The sequence below is a fragment of the Rhinichthys klamathensis genome, unplaced genomic scaffold (assembly GCF_029890125.1).
Source record: "Rhinichthys klamathensis goyatoka isolate OS25496 unplaced genomic scaffold, OSU_Roscu_1.1 h1tg000433l_1, whole genome shotgun sequence".
In the NCBI taxonomy this organism is placed as follows: Eukaryota; Metazoa; Chordata; class Actinopteri; order Cypriniformes; family Leuciscidae; genus Rhinichthys; species Rhinichthys klamathensis.
In genome coordinates, this window is record NW_026606929.1 from 149,080 (window position 1) to 160,929 (window position 11,850).

The window sequence follows — 11,850 nt, forward strand, 5'->3', positions numbered from 1 at the left end:
CATTAAAACCAACATTCAAACCACCACTTAAATAGACATGCCAGCAATCAGTGTAATTGGAAAGAGTGGAACAATCATATAAGCCAATCAATACCTTATAGGAAACTAACAGCATGTTAAATTTAAAAAAGGATTTATATACACATATATAATGTGTGTGTGTGTGTGTGTGTGTGTGTGTGTGTGTGTGTGTGTGTGTGTGTGTGTGTGTGTGTGTGTGTGTGTGTGTGTGTGTGTGTGTGTGTGTGTGTGTGTGTGTGTGTGTGAACGGTCAAATAGGAAAAATTACGCATGTAATTTCAAAGTGAATGCTTAGAATAGCTATAGGCCTACTTAAAATCACTCTTTTTTTCCTTCTTGGACAACCAACCAATCACAGTCTTCAAAAGATTGTGTCATAGCAACGGGGTCAACCCCGCTTCCTCTCTAAGATGAAAGTTTTTGTCTTTTCCTTACTCAGAGTTGCTCTCAGATCGGTCCCGAATCGCTCTTAAGCTAAGACTCCTACGTAAAATTAGAACCAGGTCCAGATGATTACAGATTATCAGAGAGATATGAATCCTGGTGGTTCTTTCATCACACACTTTCTTAACCTCTTACTTACAGTAAATGCCATAAACAGCCTACATTTGCATGTAAACATTGTTTTGCTTGTGTCAGTAAAAAGAGACCTGTCAAAACTCTCACTAAAAACCTCAGTGTAAACCCATTTAACAATGAATAATGATGGAAACTACCTCTATTATAAATGAGAAATCAGCCTTTAATTCTCACTTCGCATTGTTATGTGGTGACAGATCTCAGATATGTATCCTAAGCCTGTGATCTGTAGTGTATAAAAGCTCACATTGCATTTGTGGATGAGGTGAATCATAAAATACTGAAGTTCTTGATACAAATAGAGCTTCAGTTCATTTTCAGACATTGGCCTTGTGACTTTCTCTTATTACTTTTTACCCGTCTTGCCCGTTTTCTTTCACTCTTTCCATAAATTACACGAGCATGACCCAGTTAAAAGGACATGTTGCTTATGTAGTAAAAAGAGATGTGTTTGCATACAGTGTGTTTCCAACAGATGTGAGATGCTGATGAGCCGATACACCCTGCGGCTAATCATTTGGTTAACACGCTTTTGTCTTCCAATAACTGTGCCTGGCCATGAAGCCAGTCAACTGAATATGCAGTAGAGGCAATTGTTCAGGCAGCTGTTACATTTAAGAGCTATCAGGAGCTGGACTGACTGACATCAAGACTATTGCATTAAGGTAGGAATTTGTATATCTTTAAATAAGAATAAAAAACTGTCATCATTATGACACACTCTCTTTACACAAAGTCTGTCATAAAATCCTTTATATTATATTATTTTTTATGTATATTTTATATTATATTTATTGTTATTTATATTTAATTGTATTTATTATATTATAAAAATATTCTATATTAATGTTATTACTTGTATTAAGAAAATTATTTCACTGTTTCTATATAATACTTGTCTTACGAATATGACAATGTTAAAAGTCTGTTTCTCACACAAAATGAATTATTCTAATTCTGTAAATTCACATTTAAATCTCAATTCAGTGAGCCGTTTTGCAGAATCTGATTTCACCAAGCACATGTTCCTGGATCAACATCTTTGTTGATCCTGGAACAACATTCCAATCAACCAATCAGATTTGAGGGACAAGTTTACAGTTGATGTCAAGTTTAGGGTTACAACGGTTAGGTTCTACTGTACATCAGTGTTTTTCACCTATCATTTCAATCTGATTTTAAGGATAAGTAATGGGTAGGGATAGGTTTAGGGGTAGGGATATGGTTGGGACTAAATTTTGTCGGGACTAAAATATGTTGATCCAAGAAATGCGTCTGACGGCAAAATCAGGACCTGCTCCTGTTTGCTACCTTGATTTAAATTCAGGAATTTAACTGAAATTTAAAAAAGCATTTTCAATTTAGTTCTCAGAAGTGCACAACCCAGCTAAATTGGGAAAAAAATGGCACTAGTGAAGTTGAAAGAACAGTTATTTTGGAGTTCTGTTATACAATTTATACTAGATTTGAAGTGAAAGGGAAGTGAAAGAAGGAGGTGTCAGCAAACATCATGCGTGCAACCGCTTCGCTACCTGCTTCATGACACAAGCTCAAGTTTAAACTCATAATCATTCAAGAGGAAACATAGATTGTCATCTCATTCTCAAGATGGTTTTTGTAGATATGGTGATTGTGTAAATGTTCAGATCATGTGAGAACAGTCAAAGGATGTGTCTGTGAAGTTTCAGCTCAAAATGCCCCACAGATAATTTATTATACCATGTTGTAAATGGCCATTTTTGAGTTGAAGCAAAAACATGCTATATCATACATGTATCTTTAAATTCAAATGAGCTGCTGCTCCCCACCCCCTATCCAGAATAGCGCTGTGCCTTTACAGCTCCTGCCTCGGATACTCTGCCAAAAACTAACAAAACATCTGTTTGGTTTTGATCATTATTTCTATCGCGATCACGCTCACGTGACATTGAAGTTCATCATCATCATCATGAAAGTTATTATCTGCATGCGTTTTAAAGCCATATCAGTTTAAACTTCTATGGTTTTCCAACGCTATCTCACGACCAATTAGTAAATAAATTCGAAACCCCAGTGATGGGTAGGTTTAGGGGCGAGGTCAGAGGTAGGTCATTCGTACATATTCATATAAATTGGGCAACTTGTAAAATATGTACGATTTAGCAAAAATCGTACAAATTCGTACGAGTGAGGTTGTATGAATTCGTACGAATTAGCCACCTCGTAAAATACGTACAAATTGCCTTGAGATCGGGTTGGGTTTTCTCTGAGTGTACACATCTGAAGCATGCACACAGAAAACTGGCAGTCAGACGGCACATCGTGTATTAAACTAAGTATTAAAGTATTAAAGTATTAAACTAAGTTCTCTTTCACGTCTTATGTCTGTGAACGTTTAACAGCGAGTAAAGAAATTGCATGTGTATATTAGATATGTGTATTAAAGTGAAAGCAATGTAATATACAGTACAGTATCCTACAAAATTACTGTAAAATCAGTCACGTAACCTATTTAAAATAGCTTACCTAAACAGCAAATAATTCCAGCAGTTAAGCTTTAGCTTTTTGGTTGATGCTGTCACCCAGGGGTATCGCTTGTAATTGCTGGGGTTGAAATGCTTTACAAAACTTAGGCTTTCTACACAAAATTAAGCTCTGGTGTAGGTCTTCCTTTGCCGATTAACTCTGGGACGCCAGAGTCACTGTCGAGCCCTCTTGAGGTGTCGTGGGCTAGTCGACGAAACACTGAGGACGAAAGGTGGCCACTTGAAGACCCTAGAGATGTCCCCTACTCGGCTCAATCCAGACGGTTGTCGTGCTAGTCCACTAGGGAGACCACACTGTAGTTGGAGCCGTCGTGTGTGCTGACGCGCCAAGTACACTGCAGTCGTTAACGCCGGACAGAAGGGGAGTCACACCACCATATGGAAAGAAGCGTAAATGGATGGAGAAGCATAGTTTACTGTAAAGCTACATCTTAGTGTTGCTTATCTTGGCGAAAGCCGAGTACAAATCAGCATGAAGTTTTAACATCTACTCTCGTGTAATGGAAATTTTTTAATCTTGAAAACGTACTTGGTTACTAACGTAACCTCGGTTCCCTGAGAGTAGGGAATGAGTATTGCGTAGCTATACGCAGTGGGGAAACTCCTTTTCCTCGAAATTCTGAAGCTTAAAATGTAAAACGCATTTTGCAGCTGCACAGCTAGCACATTGAGTGACTGATTCACTCATTGGCTGTGCTGCGGCAACTGCACATCCAATGGCGCGGGCGGCTCCAATGTGTGAGCCAATGAGCTATCATTACGTCATACACGTCAGAGCCTGCCACAAGGGGTGTGGCCAGAGCCCATAAAAGCCCCCAAATTAGCCATTATAGCAGGTTACATCGACTGAAGCGACATACTGCCATGCTACTCAGTGCGGCCGGCTACGCAATACTCGTTCCCTACTCTCAGGGAACCGAGGTTACGTTAGTAACCAAGTACATTCCCTTTCGAGAACGGTCACTTCGTATTGCATATCTATACACAGTGGGGACGCCATACAAAACGCCGCACCGAGTAGCTGGTTGAAACTGTTGCTCGAGAACTCTGAGCCTACAGAACCAGCCATAACCAGTATATAGTAAGAGACCAGACACCGTCGGGCCTCAAAATATACCCAATATAATGTAATGTCCAAACATCCATGTTTAACCCAATAACTTGAGACAAGACACAGTCGTGTCTTTAAATAAAGGTATAAGATAACCGGCTGGAGGCGGGTTTTATAATGAATGAATGTGTGCTTATGACATTGATATTTAATGTGGATAAGACCGGACACCAGTCTAAATCATACAGAAAGGACCCCTGCCTGCAGGGAGGGTACCTCCATGTTATAGAACATCACGAATGTAGAAGGCGAGGACCAACCGGCCGCCGCACAGATATCATGAATGGGAAACCCAGAAGACCAAGCCCAAGACAAGGTCATGCCTCTGGTCGAATGAGCTCTAGTCCCAATAGGGCAAACCTGCTCTCAGAGAGCTCAGATTGGCTTGTGCCCAAATAAGGTCTCTCGCCAGGGCGTACAGGCTGCCCAACCTGACGCCGCCCTGGTGATTTATGTAAGACACCACAGATGTATTGTCCGTCCGGACTAACACCTGATGTCCCATGATGTTTGGCAGAAATGCTTTCAAGCTTTCAACAGACAAACTGCTTTCATTTCCAGGCAGTTGATGTGTAAGCTCTGCTCCATGCTCGACCAGAGGCCGAAGACAGGCTCGCCCTCGTGCAGCGCTCCCCAACCTTGGTTGGAAGCGTCTGTGAAAACCACCTTCCAAGGGGAAATCACACCCAGGCTCACACCCTCGAGATACCAGTTTTGAGCCTGCCAGGGAATCAGGGCCCGAAGACAACTGTGATTCACCGTGACATATAGGCTGCCTGACCGCCACGCGCGGGCTGGCACACGGCGCTTGAGCCAGTGTTGTAGTGGGCGCATGTGCAGTAGTCCCAAATGAAGTACTGATGATGCGGCTGCCATGAGACCAAGAAGTCTCTGAAACTTTTTCAGCCGTGAGCGCTCGCCTGCCCTGAAGGAGGCTGTGAGCTGTTGAATAGAGAGCGCGCTCTCTGCTGTGCGGCGCGCTCTCATAGTCATAGAGTCGATAACTGTGCCCAGAAAGATCAACACACAGTAAAAATCGCCCGGGCGAACTTGCGCGAGGATTTGTTTTATTGTCAGCATTTTGAATGGCCGTCTCATGAGAGCCCTGTTCAATTACCTCAGATCTAAAATGGGTCTGATGTCGCCGTCTTTTTTCGGAACTAGGAAATAACGGCTGTAAAAACCCGAATGCTGCAGCGCGGGGGAGTAGGCTCTATCACCCCCTTTGATAGCAGATTGTGTATTTCAGAGCGAAGCATGTGACCCATGTTACTTCTCACCGAAGTCTCTATAACCGCCTGAAACTTTGGGGGTCTGCGAGCGAATTGGAGCTGTTGTGGCAAAAATTCTGTTAAACATCATCACTGCGTAAGAGACAACTCAGAATCAAATTTATAAAAGATAAGTATTTATTCTTGCAAGAATAGACCCAGTCGCCAACACAGCAGTTACCCTGTGGAGTGAGTGAGCCACAGACAGGAAGAAACAGGAAGACAGCCGCCTGAGCTAAACAGGGAGCTGTGAGAAGTGTCCTGGGCCTTCTGAAGAGTGGTCCGGCTAGCGCGAGCCCTTCCTTTTCCCCCCCGATGCTAGGAGGTAGCCGGAGGCCTGGGGTCCGACGTGCCGCTGGAACGAGGGCCCTGGCGCTGGGGCAGTGGGTAGCGCTTAGCTGGCTTAGCGAGCCGGCGGGCGTCAGCCGCAGGGCGGGGCTGAGAAGCCTGCTTGGCTGGCTTCGCTCGCTGAGGAGAAGGAGAAGGCGCAGACTTGAGCCTGCTCGAGGTCGAGCTAGAGCACTTAGGCAGGAAGTGTCCATTTTACATTTTAAGCTTCAGAATTTCGAGGAAAAGGAGTTTCCCCACTGCGTATAGCTACGCAATACGAAGTGACCGTTCTCGAAAGGGAACAGCGTGGATAATTAATTAGCAACAATGTCCTCCTCATTAATGTTGCGGTTTCCACAACAAATAGCGCTAGCTATTTTATCAGCATTATTTTTTTTCCGATCAAGTTCCTCACAGCGGGCGGAAAACCCCATAAACTTACTGATAACAAGCCCCACGAATTAAGAGGGACGATATGATTCGTCAATTTTCCTGTCATTTAAAATTCGTCTCTCATGGACTTGCTAAGGCTTGGCCCTCTGTAACGACCACCAATCGTTAAATGCTCTGGTGAGGAGATAAACATGTCGGACTTTGTACACCTCACCCTAAGGGGAGGAGCTAAGATAATAGGGCAGACTCCGTGCCAGTCATGGGTGGGGCCTGTTCTAATGTGACGTCACATTGGAGCAGATTCCTAAACGGTTCATTTTGAGACAATGTTTCAGATTTATGGGGAAAATTACAAACATTTACATTTACATTTACATTTATTCATTTAGCTGACGGAGTGGATGGACACATAATTAACAAAATAAAACACTATATAAAAGTGAATTTTGCATAATAGGTCCCCTTTAAATCATTGTAAATGCATTGACTGTGGGAGAACTTGCTGTTTATCTGTCTATCTGTCTTTGGTGAGGGTGGCTGGGTTTATGTAAGCCGTGTATCTTGTATGGCTGCACAACAGTTGGCCTTATGAATTATTTGTGTGGGACAATTGCATCTCATTTTACAGCTCTATTATATTTGATCTCTCTGCTCTCACCTCCCATCGGCCTTCCCATTGTCCATCTCTAATGGAGCATGCAATCCCGTGCTCTGCTTCCATATCTGACCCCTGACCTTAAAGGTTCCCCGCCTCTACTGTCTAGATCAGACTAACTCCATCATACCTGTCTGCTGCTCTTTCTCTCCCATCATTTCCAAATTTCCATTTTCTGTTTCTTTTATTACCATTTTCCCCTTCTCTAAACCATTTTCTTGCTGTCTAATATCTCTAATTCCATTCATCTTGTAATTAAATATCTCATAAATCCTGTTCTCTCCTTCAAATGCATTGCTTCTACAATATCCATTATTCACTAATATCTGATATTTTCTTCTTTCCCATTGCTCTTTCTTCTCATACGTTCTCTTCTTTCTCTCTCTCATCCACTTCTCCTCGCTTCATTCCCCCTTTTCTTATCTTACCCCCTCCTCTGTTCATTTGTTGCCTTTCTCATAAGGCAGCCTCCGACCTCCACATACACACAAACTCTTCACTCTTTCTCTCCCCCCTCATCAGGATGCTTAATCTACGGGCAGCACAGAGCCAGTTTACCCATGAAGTGAGAGAGCCAGGGCTGTGGGTCTGGAGGGTGGAGAAGATGAAGGCTGTGCTCCTTGACCCATCGCAGAGAGGAATCTTCTACAACGGAGACGCGTACATTGTGCTCAGCAACCGTGGAAAGGATGGAAGCGACCTGCACATGTGGATGGGTGTGTAGTGTCTGTTTATTTGTATCATTTTAAATGTAGAATGAAAGAAAATGCAGTTTATATAAAGCATTGTTTTAACTTAGGTGCAGGCTGAGGACTGTATGTTTTTTTGTAAACTAGGAAGGGGGAAAAAAAGTGCATTAGTGAAAGGTTCCTGTAGTTTTAGCATTCCCTCCTCTGATCAAGGTGAGAAGTCGTCCCGGGATGAACAGGGTGCTTGTGCCATGCTTGCCACTCAACTGGACAGCTTCTTGGGAGGAGAGCCAGTACAACATCGACAGGTGCAAGGCTATGAGTCACCTGAGTTCATGGGACTCTTCTCGAAAGGAATCAGCTACAAGGTGAGAGAAAACAGACAATAGGATATATTTTCGAAAAAATATATATTTTATTCACCAATTATGTATTAAATGGATCAAAAGTGTTACGGAAATTTATGTTACAAACAATTTCTTTTTTAAATAAATGCCGTTGACATTTTTATTTCCTAAAGAACCCTTAAAAAATCATGGTTTCACAAAAGATTAAGCAGCACAACTGTTTTTAACATTGATAACAATAAGAAATGTTTTTTTAACCCCAAATCTGCCTATTAGAATGATTTCTGAAAACTGGAGTATAGGCTTTGTCATCATAGGAATAAATTAAATTTTTAAATATATTCAAAGAGAAAACTGTTATTTTACCTAGAAATAATATTTCACAATAGGCTATTGCTGTTTTTGCTGTTTTTTATCAAATAAATGCAACAGTAAGCATAAGAGACTTTTTTCAAAAAAATCTTAAGAAACCACAAATTTTGACCAGCACTGTCCAAATATTGCGCCACTATGAAAGTATGGACTCACTGGTTTCTCTATCTGTCTCAGGAGGGTGGGGTGGAGTCTGGGTTCAAGAGTGCCAGGTCTAGGATTGGCCCTGTTACACATCTGTACCAAGTCAAAGGAAAGAAAAACATCCGCGCAAGAGAGGTGGAGCTTAGCTGGGGGAGCTTCAACAAGGGCGACTGTTTCATACTGGACTTGGGAGAGGTTTGTATGTATAAGTTTATGCGTAGGTCTAAAAAAATGTTTTGTAATATCTCCCATTGTGCTGCCATTATTTATTATTTTAGTTGGCTAATCATGGCCAATCATTTAGTTGCAATTATCATGTGTGTTTATGCTCAGACTATAGTCGCATGGAGCGGTTCCAAAGCCAACATGTTTGAGCGACAGAAGGTGCGTGAGATAGCAACGCTGATCAGAGACACAGAGAGGAATGGCAAAGCTCACATCGTTGATGTGACAGAGGGAGAGGAAACACTGGAGATGGTTCAGGTGACAAACCTCCATTCCATTGAAGATGCTCTTTGAATCATTCTCAAATCATGTTGGACAACATGATCATCAGGTTCAGGCTCATGCAGCTCAAGTACTGCTGTCATTAAAGGGATAGTTCACCCAAAAATGAAAATTATCCCATTATTTACTTACCCTCAAGCCATCCTAGGTGTATATGAGTATCTTCTTTCAGATAAACTCAATCGGAGTTATATTAAAAAATGTCATTGCTCTTCCAAGCTTTATAATGGCAGTGAATGGCGGTCCTGAATTTGAAGTCCAGAAAAGCACATCCATCCATCCATCATAAAAGTAATCCATACGACTCCAGGAGGTTAATAAAGCCCTTCTGAAGCAAAGCGATGGGGTTTTGTAAGAAAAATATCCATATTTAAAACTTAAGACAGACAGACAGCCCTACGCATCGATTTATGGCAAAAGAGTAACTCCTGACCTGACGCATGACGTATAGACAAACACGGAAGTGCAGAGGATAGAGTAAAACAAAACCGGTCACGAATTAGTCAAAGATGAGAAGTCTAAAATGAGAATTTTAAAAGAGAAAGAGAAGAGGAGCTTGAGTTTGTTGCCCGGCCCTATTTGTTTGAACCGCAAGAGGGGCCGTAGCGTACGCTACTCCTACATCCTACGTCATACATTGCTTCAGGGGTTTCTCTTTTGGCGTAGGTTAACTTGCGTAGGCCATCTGCCAGAAGCTATAGTTATTTGAGTCTATAAAGTTTTAAATATGGAAATTGTTTCTTACAAAAATCCATCACTTTGCTTCAGAAGGCCTTTATTAACCCCCTGGAGTCATATAGATTACTTTTATGATGGATGGATGTGCTTTTTTGGAAGAGCAATAATATTTTTTATTATAACTTGTGTTCGTGTTTAGGCTATCTGAAAAAAGATAGTCATATACACCTAGGATGGCTTGAGGGTGAGTAAATCATGGGATAATTTTTGGGTGAACTATCCCGGTAAGGCAACAAAAAAAAAAAAGACCAAAGAATAAGAAATTCTAAAATTCATTTTAATTTAATTTAAAATCCACCTTAAGAATTTTTTTGAACATTACTAAATTATATATAAATTATATATAATTTATTAATAAATTCAAAGATTCATAAATGGATTAGAAACATTAGAACCATTAACACCATCTGAAATTTATTTGAAAGGCACTTGGTCCAATCCCAGCTCTGAAGGACAGCTCAACAGAGGAAGATGCTGAAGCAGATATCTCTAATTCTGCTTGCCTTTACAAGGTCAGTTCTCTCTCTCCTTTACAGTGTAATGTGCAGGTATCAAAATTACCTTTTATTTTCAGTCAAACTGTTCGTCTACCAATAAATTGGTCAATTAAAGTTGCATTTTCCCGGTTGATGTTTTGAAGGCTAAGAATAGGGATGATAATAATTTACATTGGAGATAAATGTCTGAATAATTCTGTCTCAGGTGTCTAGTGCAACAGGCCAAATGACCTTGACAAAACTCTGTGACAAAGGACCTTTCACTCAAGAGCTGCTGGAGAAAGATGACTGCTTCATATTGGACAATGGCTCTAATGGGAAGATCTACGTTTGGAAAGGTGATTGTGTGTATTTGTTCATCTGCGTGTGTAGTAAAATCACACTTTTTTAATCATTGCCTTACTTTATTGACGCACAGGGAATGGAGCCAATCTAGATGAGAAGAGAGTTGCCATGAAGGTGGCAGATGAGTTTATTACAGAAATGAACTATCCCAGGATGAGAACGCAGGTTTGTTTCATTTTCATTTATGTGCACAGAACTATGATCTCTTCTTTCAGTCATCCACATTTCTTTATGTCCTTAGGTGGAAATTCTCCCTCAGGGTCGTGAATCTGTCCTCTTCAAACAGTTCTTCAAGAGCTGGAGTTAAACACACCAAATAGGATGTATGTAAACGGATGCTCATTTTGTATAATCACACAGCATTCTAGCCATCAGTGGTGTAGCCTGCCTGTTAAAACCCTTTGCTGTTAGCCAAAAGATTGCTTGTTTGATCCCAGGTTTTTGAAGGCTGGGACAGTTGTAATATTTATTCAGGAACTGCCTATATAAGTTAAAATTAAAATTATAAATTAAAAAAATTGTGAACTGTTGATTAGTTTTCTATCACATGCAGATCATTTGCTTTAATATAAAACATCTGTATACAACCCAAATGTTTGTGATTTTATGGAGTCCAAATGTGCAATAACATGATGTCTGATATGAGGTTTGAACCTCCGCAACCAATCAAAATCAGTGTGGCAAAAGGACAAATGGCTGAGCTCTCACCCATGAAAGTGCAGAAAATAAACACTGAACAAATTACGACTTGAGCAATAACACTTTCACAATCAAAAGCTAAATGAAGCCCCATTGACATTCTTCTTAATGAATTGATAAACAGATTTAAAAACAGGTCTAAAGCGCATTACTCTTAAAGAATCAACGAACACATTAAACTATCTTAACTATTTCTTGACTGTTATGCATGTTCTTGTCCTCCAAAGCATTTCATCTTACAGGCAAATGCTTCAAATGATTTTGGTAATATATCTATTTTAGGACTGGCTGTTCAGAGTAACAAACATTTCACTTCTTAAGTCTGCAGTAAGAAAATAAATGACATATATTGAGTCATTTGAGAACTGTACTTGTGGTTTCATTTCATGTGAACAACATTTAGTTATCTTGAAATGACAACCATCGGAGTGTGGTGAGAAAAATGAGCAAGACATATTTCAATATGTCTGTTTCTGTGCCAGTTGTTGTTTAATATGAAACTGCATATTCAGCATATGAGTATAATATGAGTTTTCTCCATTATTTCAAATGAAACTGCATCTTAAACAATTGCAATTGCTTACATTCACATGATTCATTTCTGGACTTGGTTTAAATGGAACGTCA

General features: G+C 40.6%; 1 protein-coding gene across 1 annotated transcript; it reads left to right on the top strand.

Annotated features, from left to right (window-relative positions):
* The first annotated feature begins 1,103 nt into the window (after window positions 1–1,103).
* On the top strand, window positions 1,104–10,850 carry capga (capping protein (actin filament), gelsolin-like a). Its single transcript, XM_056235893.1, has 9 exons — window positions 1,104–1,265; window positions 7,408–7,601; window positions 7,788–7,942; window positions 8,471–8,632; window positions 8,771–8,920; window positions 10,108–10,194; window positions 10,385–10,517; window positions 10,598–10,689; window positions 10,766–10,850. Exons 2-9 carry the CDS (start codon window positions 7,409–7,411, stop codon window positions 10,829–10,831), a joined length of 1,038 nt encoding a protein of 345 aa, XP_056091868.1. The 5' UTR covers window positions 1,104–1,265; window position 7,408; the 3' UTR covers window positions 10,832–10,850.
* Window positions 10,851–11,850: the final 1,000 nt, after the last annotated feature.